At 36.3% G+C, this 18753-nt stretch overlaps 4 protein-coding genes across 4 annotated transcripts; 3 read left to right on the top strand and 1 right to left on the bottom strand.

Annotated features, from left to right (window-relative positions):
- The first annotated feature begins 297 nt into the window (after positions 1–297).
- On the top strand, positions 298–5491 carry LOC102598406 (betaine aldehyde dehydrogenase, chloroplastic-like). Its single transcript, XM_006354754.2, has 15 exons — positions 298–556; positions 716–849; positions 1684–1764; positions 1852–2000; positions 2369–2461; positions 2554–2677; positions 2771–2836; positions 2943–3012; positions 3127–3203; positions 3971–4084; positions 4291–4368; positions 4464–4615; positions 4822–4882; positions 4983–5089; positions 5252–5491. The coding sequence occupies exons 1-15, from the start codon at positions 439–441 to the stop codon at positions 5340–5342; spliced, it is 1515 nt and encodes a 504-aa protein (XP_006354816.1). The 5' UTR covers positions 298–438; the 3' UTR covers positions 5343–5491.
- Positions 5492–6182: 691 nt separating this feature from the next.
- LOC102597661 (protein EDS1) lies at positions 6183–9532 on the top strand. The gene is made up of 3 exons (XM_006354752.2): positions 6183–6752; positions 7437–8234; positions 8325–9532. Exons 1-3 carry the CDS (start codon positions 6495–6497, stop codon positions 9024–9026), a joined length of 1758 nt encoding a protein of 585 aa, XP_006354814.1. The 5' UTR covers positions 6183–6494; the 3' UTR covers positions 9027–9532.
- A 1103-nt stretch (positions 9533–10635) lies between these two features.
- Positions 10636–14464, top strand: LOC102598075 (protein EDS1-like). The gene is made up of 3 exons (XM_006354753.2): positions 10636–11439; positions 12123–12920; positions 13012–14464. Exons 1-3 carry the CDS (start codon positions 11182–11184, stop codon positions 13711–13713), a joined length of 1758 nt encoding a protein of 585 aa, XP_006354815.1. The 5' UTR covers positions 10636–11181; the 3' UTR covers positions 13714–14464.
- Positions 14465–15220: 756 nt separating this feature from the next.
- On the bottom strand, positions 15221–18753 carry LOC102597334 (uncharacterized). The gene is made up of 3 exons (XM_006354751.2): positions 18536–18753; positions 18336–18402; positions 15221–16475 (listed from the first exon to the last, which is right to left on the bottom strand). Exons 1-3 carry the CDS (start codon positions 18611–18613, stop codon positions 15556–15558), a joined length of 1065 nt encoding a protein of 354 aa, XP_006354813.1. The 5' UTR covers positions 18614–18753; the 3' UTR covers positions 15221–15555.

The raw sequence follows: 18753 nt of genomic DNA, 5'->3' as shown, positions 1-18753 counted from the left end.
TATCCAATAAAGCACAATTTCCACTTTGGAGCTATATTTTCTTCTTTTTCCACTTTCATTCATTTGAGGATTTCTCTCAAAAAAAATAGTAATATTATTTTCTTATCAATTTATTCCAAAAATAATTATGCATTTCTTCATTTGAATTATAATTTGAATTAAAATCAACATTTTACTTTTAAATGAAAAAAATTTCATAATCACACAAATATTAGGTCGTGGAACATCTTCATCAGAACCCTAAAATTACTTATATATAGGTTAAAATTGTAGATGTTAAATCCTTTCGACTTCTTTGTATGCTCATTTCTTTATATAGTGGCTTTTATAAGAACAAAAATCACTGATCTAATTACTCCCTGCGCCATTTTTTGGCGGTAACGTAGATTAGTTTTCTCTACGTAAGAGTCTTAAACTGTGAGGTGATTGTATCGAGTTATGGCAAATCGTAATGTACCAATCTCACGTCGACAGCTGTACATCGGCGGAGAATGGAGAGAACCGGTCAAGAAGAACCGGATTCCGATAATCAATCCGGCTACTGAAGAAATCATCGGTACGTCAGTAGATGATTAGCATACTCTATTCTATCCGTAATTGTAATCTGATCGTATTTCTCACTCTTTTTTTTTTTTTTTTTTTTGTTGAATGCTGGTGAAGCACGTGAAAATTACTTTTGTTCTGATGAGAGATTATGTTTAAATTGGATTTTCAGGGGATATTCCGGCGGCTACCGCGGAAGATGTGGATATAGCTGTGGAAGCAGCACGGAAAGCGATTGCTAGGGATGACTGGGGTTCTACAACAGGGGCACAACGCGCAAAATATCTCCGTGCTATTGCTGCTAAGGTTGTGTACTGTTCTGCATTGGCATCTTAATTTTACATATTCATGATTTTTTTCAGGAATTTTATTAGAACCCTGGAATCTGGATGAAGGCAGTTACTAGTCCAGAAGCAGAAAAATTATCTATATTTCAATGCTAATTTCGTAATTATGTATGAGTTCGGAACAGTGTGAGCTCAAATTATACAGGATTTAGGAACTGTATTCTCTGAGTTACATCGAGATCGCGGTTCCTTCTGTCCTTGAAGGATTGAACTCAGGTGTAGTGAAACTTTTAGGCGTAAAAGCTAGTTGATTGTCTCTAAGTACTGCTAGTGTGTCGACAGATAATTAAATCTTTCTCCGTTGAAGGATAGCTAGCTCTGAGAATGCCAAGTCTACTACGTACATAAAACTCAATTTTCTTTTTTATAGATAAACTATTCAGTATTGGAGTGAAACAAGTCTCCAACTGGAGTGAAATGAACGTAAACGATTTGATTTGAGATTAAAGCATAGTAATAGGTTTAGTGTATATGTAATATTACATTTGTGATTCCTCCAAGCTGTGAGCGCCTTTTAGATTGTCCTAAGCACAAATTTTATCCACTATAGATGCCTGAAAAACTGTGCAGCTGTAGATGTCGCGGAGGAGTCATTTTAGGGGCATCTACCTTACTACTTTGAGAAAAACAGGAAATTTCCACTCAAGTAGATTATGTTCTTGGATACTAGTGAGCTGCTGTATATATTGCATGGTGTTGGCAAGATATTGGGACATTCTTCAGAACTAATTGACTATTCTGCTTTTCTTTAAATGATTCATTTGCTAACTGTTTTAGCTTATTTTTTTCATAGGTACTGGAGAAGAAATCCGTACTTGCAACACTTGAATCCCTTGATAGTGGAAAAACATTGTTTGAGTCTGCTGCAGATATGGTACTTTCTTGCATAAATGAGATAAATATATAGTTTGCTTCAACTTGATGTACACAAACTTATTCTATGTGCTGTCTTATATTTCAGGATGATGTCGCAGGATGTTTTGAGTACTATGCAGACCTCGCTGAAGCTTTGGATTCGAGAAGGAAGACTCCTGTCAATCTTAATTCGGATTCATTTAAAACTTATGTTCTTAGAGAACCTCTTGGTGTTGTGGGATTGATAACTCCATGGTAGGTGCCATTTTTCAGAGTTATTACGGTTTTTTTAGTTTTACAAACCACATATTGATCAGGCAGATGTTTGTGGTGGAACTTCTGCATTTAACTAATGTTTTCTGTACATTTATATATCCACTGGTTGTTTTCGTATCATTGACAAGCTAAAAGTAAGTCATTATACTTTATCTGAGGTGGTCTGGTTAGTTCTTAAAATGTTGAAATATGGCGAAAATGAAGAATATTCAGTTAACCTAGTTGTCTCCTAGTTCAACAATATATTTCATTGGAAAAGTTGGACCATAATCCTAATAAATGAACAATGAGAATGACATTCAAGTATACTTTTTCAAGTCAATGATCCTTTTGTTTTCATAATGAAGGAATTATCCATTGTTAATGGCCATATGGAAAGTTGCCCCTGCTCTGGCTGCTGGTTGTGCAGCAATACTTAAGCCGTCTGAACTAGCATCAGTGTGAGTCCTTGTAGCATATCATCTTCAGTATCTATATCCTTGATCCGCATCATTTGCTTCGTTAATTAAATGATTCTGACATTCAATTGTAGTACCTGTTTGGAGTTGGGTGAGATCTGTAGAGAGATTGGTCTTCCTTCTGGTGCCCTTAACATTTTAACAGGATTAGGGCCTGAAGCTGGTGGTCCTTTGGCATCTCATCCTCATGTGGACAAGGTTTGCCTGTTTCCTTTTCGAGTTTGTCTTTTGTATATTTATCGAATCTCACATAAAATATGTTGAAATGATTTTTAAAATTTTTGGTGACAGATTTCATTTACAGGAAGTGGACCTACAGGATCTAAGATCATGACTGCTGCAGCTCAACTTGTTAAAGTACGCTTTGTCGTAAATAAGTAATCTTTTAGGTTCTAACTGGAAAAATAACTTGCTGGCGTGCGGGTGGATTAATTATTGCTAAGCCCTTATGTTTCATTTGCAGCCAGTTAGTCTTGAGCTTGGTGGAAAAAGTCCAATAGTTGTGTTTGACGACATCGATAACCTTGATATAGGTTTGTTCTTTTTAAATTGTACACACGACCATTTGGTTAAGAAGTTAACTTCACCCTTTTGTTTAGGAATATAATCTTGGTTATTGATCCTATGTTCTTCGTTGTCTAATGCAGCTGCTGAGTGGACTCTTTTTGGTATCTTTGCGAATACTGGTCAAGTTTGTAGTGCAACATCACGGCTTATAGTACAGGTAACAAGTGTAAAAGTGGATGAGGTCCATATATTTAGTCACAGTGTTCTCCTTTGGTTAACTCGGTCCTGGATTGGTACTATTTACAAATTATCTAGGAAGTACCTCTCGGAACACCTCTGTGTGTCAGTGTGTGTATGTTCGTCAAGTCATATCGTGCTTGGCAGTGTAATAGGAATGTGAAGTTCAACTCTTTAACACTTTGTGAGAGAGGGTTATGCCTGAGAGAAGATCACCAAAATTGCCACTCAAAGATTCAAATTGTGTGACACTGTCTTACCTGCCTATTTCTTGGAAAAATTTGGGACTCCAGTTCATTTACTTTGTTTTCTTATGAACAAAAATTGTTCAGGGTGGGAAAGATAAATTTATTTCCTAAACGTGAGCTGATGTGGATTGGTAGGGTGCAATTTAAAAAAAATAAAATTGGATATCAATTGATTTATCTAATGAAAAAAACTTTATAAAGTTAGAAATTGCATGGAGAGTAGTATCAAATTACATACTAGAATTCAGTAAATAGTAAAAAGGTGTAGCAAATATGAGTATATGAGATGGGATGTGGCCTTCCCAAGAAAAATATGATCTAGTAGAGGTTTTACTATACATAGCATATCAAGGCCAGACGTGAATGCTGATTACATTAGTTCTAACTTACAAAAACTGTAGCATTTCCCGGTCTTTTTGATGTATTCTTTTGTGGTATTTTCCTTTCTGTTATCTACCATGTTGATACTTTTCTTAAAATCAAATTCTGAATATTCCAGGAAAGCATTGCTTCTGCATTTTTGGACAGGCTGCTTAAGTGGACCAAAAACATCAAAATCTCCGATCCTTTGGAAGAAGACTGCAAGCTTGGTCCTGTCGTCAGTGCTGGACAAGTAAGAAATCGCATGTAAAATAGGATATGTGGTTCTCTAACTATAAAGTGCTTCATAAACAAAACGTAGATGTTTAATACTGAGTTGACACAGTAACTCATTAGATGACACTGCTTTTGGTTTGTTATTTTCTAGCGGATCTTGTAGATGGAGTGGTCACACAATTTGTAGACAATATCTATGTACTAATTTTTGTTAACGTGCAGTATGAGAAGGTATTGAAGTTTATCTCAAATGCCAAAAGTGAAGGTGCAACCATTCTTTATGGTGGCAAACGGCCTCAGGTAAAAAAAATCCTTTTTAGCAAAAGCCTGCAGATGCTTTAGTTTGTTTGTCAATCTTTTGTAAAACAACTGAAGTCATCACAATTGAATTGCAGCATTTGAAGAAAGGATATTATGTTCAGCCAACTATTATTACTGATGTTAATACCTCAATGGAAATCTGGAAAGAGGAAGTATTCGGACCTGTTCTTTGTGTCAAAACATTCAAAACTGAAGAGGAAGCCATTGAACTAGCAAATGACACCAAGTGAGTTGCCTATTCAGACTGATGTTAACCATGTTTTTTTGTTCTTCCATTTTTACCTTTTTAGTTAGTTGGAACTAAGTTTTAGGTATGTTTTCTTTGGATCCACTGTTTTCTAGGAGTATAGTTCTCTCAGAGATTTATATGCCAATAGAAAATAGAGCAAACTTTAGTTGTTTGTTGTTGATTTTTTCCTCCTTTTTTCATAGGTATGGTTTGGCTGCTGCTGTTATGTCAAAAGATGTTAAAAGGTGTGAGAGGTTTACAAAGGTGGGAGCTAGTATTTCACATTTGCTACAATCAATTCCTTTATAAATCAATATCAGAAGGCGATTGACCTGTTGTTAATTAGCTGGAATTTAATTTGCAGGCATTTCAGACAGGGATCATCTGGATTAACTGTTCACAGCCAACCTTTAATCAGCTTCCATGGGGTGGTAAAAAGCGTAGTGGTTTTGGACGTGATCTAGGGGAATGGTAAGCACTCACTAATCTGAACTCACATTGTATAAGATCTAATAAAGTGAAAAATGTTCTTTACCAAAAAACTGTTTCATTTTCAATGCACGAACTTGAGACCTCTGATCTGATCTGATCTGATCGGACTGATAAGTGATAATCGTTTGTGCATTGATGCAGGGGTCTTGAAAGTTTCTTGAACATTAAGCAGGTGACAGAGTATACTTCTGCTGAACCATGGGCTTTTTACAAGTCACCTTCAAGGAACTAGTGAAAGGGAGTTTGTCCATAAAGCAATTTTAATAATGTGCAAACTAAACTCTAGTCTATTAGAATTGTTTGTTTTGCTCGTTAATCAATAAACAATTTTAATAAACCTTAATCGAATAGAGACAATATCAAAGTAGCTTTTCTATTCTATTTGTATCTCGGGTTAGGCCCTTCTTTGGATCCAGTGTGAACACGAAATATTTTATTTGTCATACCCAAAATTTTATTTTTCTTCAAAACGAGTTGCCTTTTCTAACTTCCCAGCCTTTATTTCTTATAAAAAAATTAAAGAAAAAACAAAGAAAGTACCAACCACCAAGTTGTCCTTCAGTGGGTACCCACTTTTCAAAATAATCAAGAGAAAGAATATAATAGCACCAATATACTCCCCCCTTTTCACTTTCCATGTGTCGGTCGCATTTGATGTGTAATGTGCATAAAAATTAGAATATAAAGAAAAAAATTCTTCTAATTTTGTTATCTTAAATTAAATACGTGTGTAACAAAATAAAAATACCTATATTCTTAAACATATCATATTATCTTATATTAAAGTACTATTATTAAAAGTAAAATAGAAATATGATATATTTTTTTGAAACAAACTAGAACAAAAATAAAAGTAAAATATACTATTTCATTTTAAATAACTTTTCAAAAATGTCGACAAATATATGAAAAGTGAAGTGTTAGTAGAGTACCCACCCCTCTTGCTCTTATGAAAGACGTAAAAGGGAATTTACGACGAATGAAAAGCGAATGCATATCAAATCCTTCAAAAATAATCATTTCTATAAAATTAATATGAGTCCGTACAATAACCATTTTGCAGAACAATTAGTAGGAAATTTCCTTGATACATACTCCCATTTATCTTCCTATACAATTTCCACAGGCAAGAGTCAAGCAAAGCTATACAAAGACTCCAAAAGTCAATGACTCATTTCCTCTACATTTCATCCAATCACCAAAAGCTTAAATACCCATTTCCCCTTACCTTCATTCCATCTCTCCATCCTCAATCTTTCTTCAAGGTTTTGAAACTAACAGTAAAGTTGCAATCTTTAAGCAGCTAAGAAGCAAAAAATGGTGAAAAATTGGAGAAGGAATTGAAGTCAGAGAAGAGCTAATCAAGAAAGCTTGTAACTTAGCCATGGAAGCTCACAATTTATCACCTGAGAAACCTTATATTTACAAGAAAATAAATGGGTCTACTGATGTTGTTATTGCTTTTGCTGGAACTTTGTCTTTTGATGGTTGGTACAGTAACACTTCTTTTGGAGAGACAGAGATTAACACCACTCTGTTTCCATCTTTGAGAAGTGTTGGCACTGATGAGGTAGCTAAGGTCAATGAAGCATTTGCTAGAAGATTTCAAGACATACTGGACAAATCTTCACTTAAAAATGAGGTATACATACTGGGGTTCAATCATCTTGTTCTTTCTTAAAACTCCTTTCGTTTCAATTTGTTTGTCTTGATTTTGACTTGACACGAAAAAACTGTAGTGTTTAATATTAGTATAACCTATAGATAAATGTTTTTTACAACTTGAGTGTACACCAGTTGAAGAATCAAATTCTGTGCAAGTCTTTAGACAAAGAATTTTTTCTTTTTGATTCAATTTTTTTTCAAGAGCATTGGAAGTTCTATTCCTGATAGTTCAGTTTGATCAACTTGATTCCGTCTAGTGGTTTATTTATTCCCTCCGTCCCAATTTTAGTGTCATAGTTTGACTAGACACGGGGTTTAAGAAATAAAGGGAGACTTTTAAATATGTGTGTAGTCCTATAAATCTTTTGGTCTTTAACTCCTTGTAGAGTGTTGGGATTGGAAAACTTACAAGATATAAAAAGAGACTCTTTTTTGGAACAGACCAAAAAAGATAGTAAGACACTTAAATTGCAAAGAAGGGAGTATTAGTTATCATGTCAGCAATATGTTCCAAGTCTAAATAGAGTACTGATTCCTATCATAGATTCTATCATGATAATGCCTCTGTAGAGTGTAGACTAGGTTAATGGAAATTAAGCTTCATACCTTCATCTTTGATTTGGAAAGTGAATGTTGATTCATGGAGTTGTGTTGGTTTTAGGTGGAGAAGGCAATGTCAAAAGGAAGACAAGTAGTGTTTGCAGGGCACTCGTCCGGTGGTGCTATAGCTATTCTGGCAGCTCTCTGGTGTCTGGAATGTTGCCGCACAAGACCAGAAGGTGACATGTTAGTCCATCTATACTGTATGACTTTTGGATCCCCTCTTGTTGGCAACAAGATATGGTCTCATGCCCTCAGGCGCGAAAACTGGGCTCGTTACTTCATACATTTTGTCATGAAGTACGACATTGTCCCCAGGATGATGCTTGCTCCTCTTTCATCAATTCAAGAATTGCTTCAAGCAATCTCTCCCTTCATCAATCCGAAGTCCCAGTATTCTCAGCGCGATGCTGTTGCACGATCAAGTAATGCATTGAATTTCTTTATGACTGTAATGAGGAATGCATCCTCTGTTGCAAGCTATGCTGCATGTAATCTGAAGGGATGCACAAACTTGCTCTTGGAAACTGTTTCCAACATTGTTCAACTCAGCCCTTATATACCCTTTGGAACTTACATCTTCTGCACTGGGAATAGGAAACTGGTTGTCGTTGAGAACCCTGATGCTGTTCTGCAGTTACTGTTCTATTCCTCTCAATTGAGTTCCGAAGCAGAAGCTGTAGTAGTCGTTGCTAGAAGTTTAAACGATCACCTGTTGTATACAAACGAAATGCAAGATAGCTTAGAGATGCAAGATGTCATTCATCTCAACAATCTTACTGATATTCCTTTATCTTCAAATGTTGATCCAAGCGATGAAGTTGCAAGTATGAATTCAGCACTGAATGACCTTGGCCTGGTAAGCAATAGATATGGTTAATTTTCATTTTCAACAGAATTGTCTATCTTGCTCAAGCTAATAGGCGTTTTCACGTTATCTAAATCTCAGAGCACAAGAGCAAGGCTGTGTCTTCGTGCAGCAGGAGAGTGGGAGAAGCAGAAGAAGAAGAACGAGGAAAAGATTGAACAAAATAAGAGAAGCATCAGGGACGCATTAAGCAAGATACAGGAGTACCAGACCAAGTGTGATATCCATAAAGTTGGGTATTATGATGCATTCAAGATTCAAAACACTGATGATGACTTCAATGCTAATGTGAAAAGGCATGAGCTAGCAGGTATATGGAATGAGATCATTGAAATGTTGAAAAGGTATGAGCTCCCAGATAGCTTCGAGGGACAAAAAGACTGGATAGAACTAGGGACACAGTTTCGCAGGCAAGTTGAGCCCTTAGATATTGCAAACTATTACAGGCACTTGAAGAATGAAGATAGTGGACCTTACTTGATCAGGGGTAGGCCTAAGCGTTATCGGTTCACACAGAGATGGTTAGAGCATTTTGATAAAGTGCATGCTGGTGCACGTTCCGAGTCTTGTTTCTGGGCAGAAGTGGAGGAACTAAGAAACAAGCCATTTGCACAAGTGCAAGACAAGATTCTGAGTTTAGAAACAGCTGCAAATGGCTGGATCCAGAGTAGCCTTCTTGGCGATGATGTTTTCTTCCCTGAATCTACCTATACCAAATGGTGGAAAACACTCCCTACTCAGCACAAACAGACATCTTGGGTATCAAGGAAAATAACTCCTTAGCGCCTTGCGCCTTAATATCTTGATAAAGATGGTATCCGAGCCAACTTACAGACACCTATAACATTCCACCACGTATATTCCAATGCCCCTAATAAGAGCAGCCAGATAAGTAGCTATGTATCATTTTTCAATGCACAAACTTGATACCTCTGATCTGATCTGATCGGACTGATAAGTGATAATCGTTTGTGCATTGATGCAGGGGTCTTGAAAGTTTCTTGAACATTAAGCAGGTGACAGAGTATACTTCTGCTGAACCATGGGCTTTTTACAAGTCACCTTCAAGGAACTAGTGAAAGGGAGTTTGTCCATAAAGCAGTTTTAATAATGTGCAAAACTAAACTCTAGTCTATTAGAATTGTTTGTTTTGCTCGTTAATCACTAAACAGTTTTAATAAACCTTAATCAAATAGAGACAATAACAAAGTAGCTTTTCTATTCTATTTGTATCTCGGGTTAGGCCCTTCTTTGGATCCAAGGTGAACACGAGATATTTTGATTGTCATTCCCAAAATTTTATTTTTCTTCAAAACGAGTTGCCTTGTCTAACTTCCCAACCTTTATTTCTTATAAATTTTTTTAAAGAAAAAACAAAGAAAGTACCAACTTTTCAAAATATATAATCAAGAGAAAGAATATAATAGCACCAATATGCTCCCCCCTTTTCACTTTCCATGTGTCGGTCGCATTTGATGTGTAATGTGCATAAAAATTAGAATATAAAGAAAAAAATTCTTCTAATTTTGTTATCTTAAATTAAATACGTGTGTAACAAAATAAAAATACCTATATTCTTAAACATATCATATTATCTTATATTAAAGTACTATTATTAAAAGTAAAATAGAAATATGATATATTTTTTTGAAACAAACTAGAACAAAAATAAAAGTAAAATATACTATTTCATTTTAAATGACTTTTCAAAAATGTCGACAAATATATGAAAAGTGTTAGTAGAGAGCCCACCCCTCTTGCTCTTATGAAAGACTCATTTCCTCTACATTTCATCCAATCACCAAAAGCTTAAATACCCATTTCCCCTTTACCTTCATTCCATCTCTCCATCCTCAATCTTTCTTCAACCACACAAATTTCTATCATTCATTTTGGACCACAAATTTTAGAAGTCTTCATTTCTTTCTTAAACTTCGTGCCGAGTCAAACTATCTCACATAAAATGGGACAGAGGGAGTAGAATATAAAGAAAAAGATTCTTTTAATTTTGTTCTCTTAAATTAAATACGTGCATAACAAAATAAAAGTATTTGTATTCTTAAACATTACATATTAGCTTATATTAAAGTACTCCCTCCGTTTCAAAAAGATTGGTCTGGTTTGACTTGGCATGAAGTTTAAGAAATTAAAGAAGATTTTTGAATCTTGTGGTCCTAAATTAAAGTTATGTTAAATGTACAAAATTGTCCTTAATCTTGTGGTCTTAAACATGTCACGTGGAAAGCAAAAAGTAAAATGTTACCAAAAAAGGAAAGAGGTCATTTTTTTGAAACTGACTAAAAAGGAAAGAAGGTCATTCTTTGTGAAACGGAGGGAGTACTATTTTAAAAAGTAAAATAGAAATATGATATATTTTTTTGAAACAAGCTAGAACAAAAATAAAAGTAAAATATACAATGTCGTTCAAACTTTTAAAAATGTCGACAAGTATATGAAAAGTGTTGGCGGAGAGCCCATCCCTCTTGTTCTTATGGAAGACATAAAGGGGAATTCACGACAAATAAAAAGCGAGTGCATATCAAATCCTTCCACAGTAATCATTTCTATAAAAATAACATTTTTGAAGAGTCCGTACATTAACCATTTTGCAGAACAATTAGTAGGAAATTTCCTTGATAGATACTATTTATCTTCCTATTCAATTTCCACAGGCAAGAGTCAAGCAAAGCAAAACAAAGACTTCAAAAGTCAATGACTCATTTCCTCTACATTTCATCCAATCACCAAAAGCTTAAATACCCATTTCCCCTTTACCTTCATTCCATCTCTCCATCCTCAATCTTTCTTCAAAGATTTTTGAAAACTAAACAGTAAAGTTGCAATCTTTAAGCAGCTAAGAAGCAAAAAATGGTGAAAAATTTGGAAGAAGGAATTTGAAGTCAGAGAAGAGCTAATCAAGAAAGCTTGTAACTTAGCCATGGAAGCTCACAAATTATCACCTGGGATACCTTATATTTACAAGAAAATAGATCGGTCTACTGATGTTGTTTTTGCTTTTGCTGGAACTTTGTCTTTTGATGGTTGGTACAGTAACACTTCTTTTGGAGAGACAGAGATTAACACCACTCTGTTTCCATCTTTGAGAAGTGTTGGCACTGATGAGGTAGCTAAGGTCAATGAAGCATTTGCTAGAAGATTTCAAGACATACTGGACAAATCTTCACTTAAAAAGGAGGTATACATACTGGGGTTCAATCATCTTGTTCTTTCTTAAAACTCCTTTTGTTTCAATTTGTTTGTCTTGATTTTGACTTGACACGAAAAAATTGTAGTGTTTAATATTAGTATAACCTATAGATAAATGTTTTTTACATCTTGAGTGTACACCAGTTAAAGAATCAAATTCTGTGCAAGTCTTTAGACAAAGAATTTTTTCATTTTGATTCAATTTTTTTTAAGAGCATTGGAAGTTCTACTCCTGATAGTTCAGTTTGATCAACTTGATTCCGTCTAGTGGTTTATTTATTCCCTCCGTCCTAATTTTAGTGTCATAGTTTGACTAGACATGGGGTTTAAGAAATAAAGGGAGACTTTTAAATATGTGTGTAGTCCTATAAATCTTTTGGTCTTAAACTCCTTGTAGAGTGTTGGGATTGGAAAACTTACAAGATATAAAAAGAGACTCTTTTTTGGAACAGACCAAAAAAGATAGTAAGACACTTAAGTTGCAAAGAAGGGAGTATTAGTTATCATGTCAGCAATATGTTCCAAGTTTAAATAGAGTACTGATTCCTATCATAGATTCTATCATGATAATGCCTCTGTAGAGTGTAGACTAGGTTAATGGAAATTAAGCTTCATACCTTCATCTTTGATTTGGAAAGTGAATATTGATTCATGGAGTTGTGTTGGTTTTAGGTGGAGACGGCAATGTCAAAAGGAAGACAAGTAGTGTTTGCAGGGCACTCGTCCGGTGGTGCTATAGCTATTCTGGCAGCTCTCTGGTGTCTGGAATGTTGCCGCACAAGACCAGAAGGTGACATGTTAGTCCATCTATACTGTATGACTTTTGGATCCCCTCTTGTTGGCAACAAGATATGGTCTCATGCCCTCAGGCGCGAAAACTGGGCTCGTTACTTCATACATTTTGTCATGAAGTACGACATTGTCCCCAGGATGATGCTTGCTCCTCTTTCATCAATTCAAGAATTGCTTCAAGCAATCTCTCCCTTCATCAATCCGAAGTCCCAGTATTCTCAGCGCGATGCTGTTGCACGATCAAGTAATGCATTGAATTTCTTTATGACTGTAATGAGGAATGCATCCTCTGTTGCAAGCTATGCTGCATGTAATCTGAAGGGATGCACAAACTTGCTGTTGGAAACTGTTTCCAACATTGTTCAACTCAGCCCTTATAGACCCTTTGGAACTTACATCTTCTGCACTGGGAATAGGAAACTGGTTGTCGTTGAGAACCCTGATGCTGTTCTGCAGTTACTGTTCTATTCCTCTCAACTGAGTTCCGAAGCAGAAGCTGCAGTAGTCGGTGCTAGAAGCTTAAATGATCATCTGTTATATAAAAACGAAATGCAAGATAGCTTAGAGATGCAAGATGTTGTTCATCTCAACAATCTCACTGATATTCCTTTATCTTCAAATGTTGATCTAAGGGGTGAAGTTGCAAGTATGAATTCAGCACTGAATGACCTTGGCCTGGTAAGCAATAGATATGGTTAATTTTTCATTTTCAACAGAATTGTCTATCTTGCTCAAGCTAATAGGCGTTTTCACATTATCTAAATCTCAGAGCACAAGAGCAAGGCTGTGTCTTCGTGCAGCAGGAGAGTGGGAGAAGCAGAAGAAGAAGAACGAGGAAAAGATTGAACAAAATAAGAGCAGCATCAGGGACGCATTAAGCAAGATACAGGAGTACCAGACCAAGTGTGATATCCGTAAAGTTGGGTATTATGATGCATTCAAGATTCAAAACACCGAAGATGACTTCAAAGCTAATGTGAAAAGGCTTGAGCTAGCAGGTATATGGGATGAGATCATTGAAATGTTGAAAAGGTATGAGCTCCCAGATAGCTTTGAGGGACGAAGAGACTGGATAGAACTAGGGACACAGTTTCGCAGGCAAGTTGAGCCCTTGGATATTGCAAACTATTACAGGCACTTGAAGAATGAAGATACTGGACCTTACTTGATCAGGGCTAGGCCTAAGCGTTATCGGTTCACACAGAGATGGTTAGAGCATTTTGATAAAGTGCAAGCTGGTGCACGTTCCGAGTCTTGTTTCTGGGCCGAAGTGGAGGAACTAAGAAACAAGCTATTTGCACAAGTGCAAGACAGGGTTCTGAGTTTAGAAACAGCTGCGAATATCTGGATCCAGAGTAGCCTTCTTGGCGATGATGTTTTCTTCCCTGAATCTACCTATACCAAATGGTGGAAAACACTCCCTCCTCAGCACAAACAGACATCTTGGGTATCAGAGAAAATAACTCCTTAGCGCCTTGCGCCTTAATATCTTGATAAAGATGGTATCCGAGCCAACTTACAGACACCTATAACATTCCACCACGTATATTCCAATGCCCCTAATAATAGCAGCCAGATGGTATTTGCTTAAGATAATAATAATAAAAAGATAGACTAGCAGCTCCACATTACTTCAATGAGAGTAACCAGATGTATGTAGCTCAGATAATTGATGATGTTTCAATTTTCCTGAGAACTGCTTTACTTGTATGGTAAATTAGCAGCAAGAATAGCAACATTCAAGTATTTAAGGTTGGGATACAACAAACTCACAATTTTTCCATGTACACCGAGAATTTCCCACTTGTTTATGTTTTAAGAACCTTTAAGTAACGAAGCTAGCAAAACTTCAATTTTACAACTTCTAATAGGAAGATACCTAGACAGCATAGTGACAGCAAAAGGTTTCAACTGCACCTTCGCGTTGTATGAGATTTTCTTTCCTCTATCCAAGCCATACTTGGGACTCACTGACAGCCAAGTCCATACAAAAATTTGGAAAAGATAACCTCACGAAACTCGTGAACATCATAATAATGTATAATAAATCATACAGAACCAAACTTTTATCTATCAGCCATGGGAATCATGCAAAGATCTCATGTGTTTATCCCTGAAACAAACCAGAGGCTCTAAAGGAATTGAACTTCAAGAACAGCAAGGAGAATATTAGCTGTAGCACAATGTCTTCTGTTCCATGGAAAAGGAATCAACTTGTACCAGGAAAAAGGAAGCAACACCACATAATTGCTGCTGTTTCTCCAAAATCAATTGTCACACTAACATAATCTTGTCAAGATCCAGTAAGTAGACTATATAAAGCTTAGAAAAAGTCCACATAAATGTTAGCTTTCAACAAAACTAACCATATTGAAGGACTTGATATTTTTACCAGCTTATAAGAAGCTCAAGGAATAGAACATTTTTCGAGATACTTCCAAATGAACACCCCCCAAGAATGATCTAATCCACATGTCCAGTGAGCACACAATGAGTGCACAATTTGAATATAGAACTGTTAGGTAATACAACAAAGATAACAAAAAATAAGAACGTCAAATATACAGCTGAACAGTCTAATCTCAACAAGACTACTTCACTTCATAAATCCCTACACTTTAAAAGTGACTCCCAAAGCGCAAGAACTTAGCATTTCGCAAGAGAATCTAAATATCTATCCCCAAAATTCACTTCTTTATTACCTTGAGGCAGAGCATTGATACATATCTGGTGGCAGTAAACTTATCAGTACATATCTGCCGAACTAAAAGCCCACAATGTGGTAAGGATGCATTTTGTGGTTCGATCCCAAACTGAATTGAAGAGAAAAGTGAGAGCAATAGACCAGTTAACTGCTAAGTTTGAGGTGTATGTGTGTGTATATATATATATATGCTGTATATTTTATCAGATTCATAGCAAAAAGTCAAGATGAAGAGCAGCAAAAATATTCAAAAAGAAAGATATTCATGCAAAGATTGATGCCCCATTGTTCTCTCATTTTTATTCATGGAAATCTGATAGAAGGTGACGAAGTGCTCAAAGAGACTAGGACATTTATACCATCAAATTCAATCTATCTAACCTTTATCCACCTTATCTATTCACATAAGGAGTCTTCTACATTAGCACAAGCATCATATCTATAATGAGAAAAATTATAAGAGAACTATAACAGTTCCCCTGTGCTTTCAGAATCTCGATCCTATATCAACATCTAATGCTAAGAAAAATTGGAGTCTAACAAAGACAAAGTCAAGCCACACAGAGAAAGAGGACACAACATACACATTTATAGAAAAACAGAATCTTCCTATGACCTTGAGATCATGCTACCGGAACGAGCCACTTGAAACATCAGGCCGCCTGCATCTTTGGTTGTCTCTCCTCCAACCGTGTCATGTTTATACTGCTTCCTGCAAGCTGGACAACGCCCATCCTCCTCAAGAATCTTCTTGTGACAAAAGAGACAAAGCCTAAACCCGCAAGGACAAGGGAGAAAACTTGTATCTGTAAAATCCAAATCCTCACAGCATATAGGACATGATGTGGGTATTGCTGCACTTTTACATCCCCAGACAGAGCCTCCCCGGTAATGCCGCCCCGAATTCATAGGGAAAGTATACTGTTTTGACAAATTTGGAAGACTTTGGGGACGGAATTCATCATCGGGCCTCCACGCCTGAAAGCTGACAGGAAATCCAGGTATAGTTCCTCTGCCCTTGGGATTCTGCTGTGATGTATCCATCACTGGTACCTTCCCGTCAGAAACTTCTTGTTGAAAACTCATATGCACCTCTGGAGCTGAATCCAAGCTAGAGTTATGCTGCTCCTGCTCCTTATCAGTGGCAGCTAAAGCATCAGCAACAGCTTCCCAATCATCCAAGCAGTCATCGTCCCCTTCGTTATCTTCCTCACTCATACTTACTGAGCAACACCCACCACTGCTACTAAAACCACCACTGCTACTGCTGCTGCTACTGCTGCTGCCACCAGTGAAATTGGTCCCAGAATAATTTCCTTCCAACACACTACTAGTGTGGCTGGTGGGGCTATTAGAAGGTGAATCAAAATCACTGTAGGTGTTCGTGTAACCCCCATTTTCCTCTGCTTTTCCTCTCGGCTTTATAGCTAACTTCTCCATCAATTGGCCCTTTTCATTAGTAACCTGCATCCCCTGCTCACAAGCCCCACCCCCACCATTAAGTTCCTGCTTGGAGCTTTTATTCTTCCCTACACAAGCCCCAACCACCAAGAATTAGGCACATAAATATAGGAAAGCAACATAACTAATCACAGAAACACAGAAAAGTACCAATCTTGAGATTAATTAATTCAAACACCAAATGCACATACTTTTTTTTACCTTCAAAGATTTTAGGCTGTAGTCATACGCAAACAACTAAAGTTGACACGAAGTTTCACTTAGACACCTGAAGTAGATTGTGTACCTACTACACACTAACAATACCTGAATTTCGTATCAATAAGACACTTGTTGCTGGCATGGCATAATGAGTTAATACACTCATTTGTAGCGCATTTAAGGGGTTTATTTGGCAAATTTTATTCTATTTTTCCAGTCACTACCTCCCACCATTTCCCCAAGCTTAAACTCCTTTAATGGAGGTCAAATTTTCCGACTCAAATTTATTCTAGGATTTGTGAAATAGTGATTTGCTTTATTTTGTCGTTGACATCCAATTTACTTTTTAAAAAGTCAAGGAGCTTCTAAAAATTGTTTCAGCAAATCCATCTACCACCATTCCATGTAATAAAAATCATGATGTTTATCTTGGACATGTTATTGCAGCTTTTTCTGTGTAATGGAGTAATAAACATGCAGAAAATTGACATTCTTTAAGATCTATCGCTGGCAAAATATTGAAACATTGAGTTCCGCTCTTCCATTGGAGCAATTCCGCTCTTCCATTGGAGCAATGGACGAGTGGTGTTTGTGGTGAACTTTCTTGCTTTTTGTGGAGGACAAAGAAATGGGAGGATGCAGAGGGCGGCAAAGAAGACAATCAAATGGGGGTGGGGGGTGGGGGGTGGCGGAAAAGACAATGAAAAAGGAGGGGTATGGCCGCGGAGAAGACAATTTGGATGGGGTTGGGAGGTCTGCTTAATAAACGTGTTTTCACTTTAATTTAGGACAATATTTTAATATTCAAAATTTTAGTTAATTCGGAATGTCCTAAATATAAAAAGATACTTAAATGACTATTTTGTCTAGTGTGAAATCTATTTTTACATGATAAAAAAAGGAACTTTCCAGACACGTCTTTTCCGGATGTCTCCATTCAAGCAACACAAACCAATTAACTTTAACAGGTTGGAGTAATATTCCACCAACTGACACTATTTTACTATGGACATTAAATTTTTGAACATAGTCATACTCTAAATCATAATATATGCAAGGCGCCACAATGAGATAGATGAATACAGCATGTATATATAGGCCAAGAACTGCGGAAATTTTTTTGTTCTTGTTCTTGTAGAATTGTTATGACTTTAGAATCACAACAATTGGTATGACATATATAGGTTAGAAGAAGACATATGTTCTCCGTAAAATTAGGATTTCTTACCTCGTAGATTTGGGCAAAAAGGCCACATGTCATTGATTCATTGGTCTCTTTGCTATGTGTTTTGGCCTACATTTTCTCTTTATTTATTTATTTATTTTGGGTGTGGCGTGTGAATAACATGATCTAGACAGTTACAGTAACTTAAATGACCAATTAATCCACATAAGAAACGTTTTTGCACACACGCCTGAGATTTTTATAAGCAGATGCAAAAATTATCAAAATAGCACAGGCAAACCCTACTTCAGCTGTTTAAACTGTCTAAGTGAAACTTCGCCCCAAGTGTTGGCATATGACTTCAGCCAAAATTTTAACTCAATGGGTGTGAAATACCCCTGACTAGAACTAATATGACAAAATATTTATTAAAAAAACTTGGTAATTGTATATATTCAAGTCCAAATTCCAAAGAAATGAATTTTAGCCCAACCAAAAAGGGTAGATTACTAAATACTAAAATACATGAAAGATATGCTAAAAAAGGAGAAACTTTAACAACCTTGTGAGAGCCACTGTTCACGTCGAGCATCAAGCTTGCACTGCTTCAACTTAGCCGCCCGATTAGCCTGAAATTCACAGCAAATATCAGAAATACATAGCACAATCAAATTAGGTAAAAAATATCCATAAAAGCTTAAATTTTATCAACATGTAAAAGTAAATAGAACAAAAAAAACAACAAATTTAACAAATTGTTACCCTTTTTTTCTTGCCAAAATCTCTGGGATTAGAGGAAGCAACAGGGATTGAAACGTTGACAATTGAATCGGAAACCATTATTGTTAGCTGAGTGGAATCGGTAAATCAAAAATTTGGGAAAAACCCTAAAAATTGATCAGAGAAATATATCTGAAGAATTTAGGTGGATAGGTTTAGAGAGAGAAGATAACGGAAATTTGCTTTGTGTAACGCTTGGC

Source organism: Solanum tuberosum, unplaced genomic scaffold, assembly GCF_000226075.1.
Source record: "Solanum tuberosum cultivar DM 1-3 516 R44 unplaced genomic scaffold, SolTub_3.0 scf00180, whole genome shotgun sequence".
Taxonomy (NCBI): Eukaryota; Viridiplantae; Streptophyta; class Magnoliopsida; order Solanales; family Solanaceae; genus Solanum; species Solanum tuberosum.
The sequence above is the reverse complement of the archived record's forward strand: the minus strand, read 5'-3'. Positions and strand labels throughout refer to the sequence as shown.

Coding starts and splice junctions, on each gene's coding strand:
- LOC102598406 (XM_006354754.2), top strand. CDS start 439: ATGGCAAATCGTAATGTACCAATCTCACGTCGACAGCTGTACATCGGC. Junction 850..1,683: donor TCCGTGCTATTGCTGCTAAG/GTTGTGTACTGT, acceptor TTTTTTTCATAG/GTACTGGAGAAGAAATCCGT. Junction 3,204..3,970: donor CATCACGGCTTATAGTACAG/GTAACAAGTGTA, acceptor TGAATATTCCAG/GAAAGCATTGCTTCTGCATT.
- LOC102597661 (XM_006354752.2), top strand. CDS start 6,495: ATGGAAGCTCACAATTTATCACCTGAGAAACCTTATATTTACAAGAAA. Junction 6,753..7,436: donor AATCTTCACTTAAAAATGAG/GTATACATACTG, acceptor TGTTGGTTTTAG/GTGGAGAAGGCAATGTCAAA. Junction 8,235..8,324: donor CACTGAATGACCTTGGCCTG/GTAAGCAATAGA, acceptor TCTAAATCTCAG/AGCACAAGAGCAAGGCTGTG.
- LOC102598075 (XM_006354753.2), top strand. CDS start 11,182: ATGGAAGCTCACAAATTATCACCTGGGATACCTTATATTTACAAGAAA. Junction 11,440..12,122: donor AATCTTCACTTAAAAAGGAG/GTATACATACTG, acceptor TGTTGGTTTTAG/GTGGAGACGGCAATGTCAAA. Junction 12,921..13,011: donor CACTGAATGACCTTGGCCTG/GTAAGCAATAGA, acceptor TCTAAATCTCAG/AGCACAAGAGCAAGGCTGTG.
- LOC102597334 (XM_006354751.2), bottom strand. CDS start 18,613: ATGGTTTCCGATTCAATTGTCAACGTTTCAATCCCTGTTGCTTCCTCT. Junction 18,403..18,535: donor ATTTTGGCAAGAAAAAAAGG/GTAACAATTTGT, acceptor TGTGAATTTCAG/GCTAATCGGGCGGCTAAGTT. Junction 16,476..18,335: donor TGAACAGTGGCTCTCACAAG/GTTGTTAAAGTT, acceptor GGGCTTGTGTAG/GGAAGAATAAAAGCTCCAAG.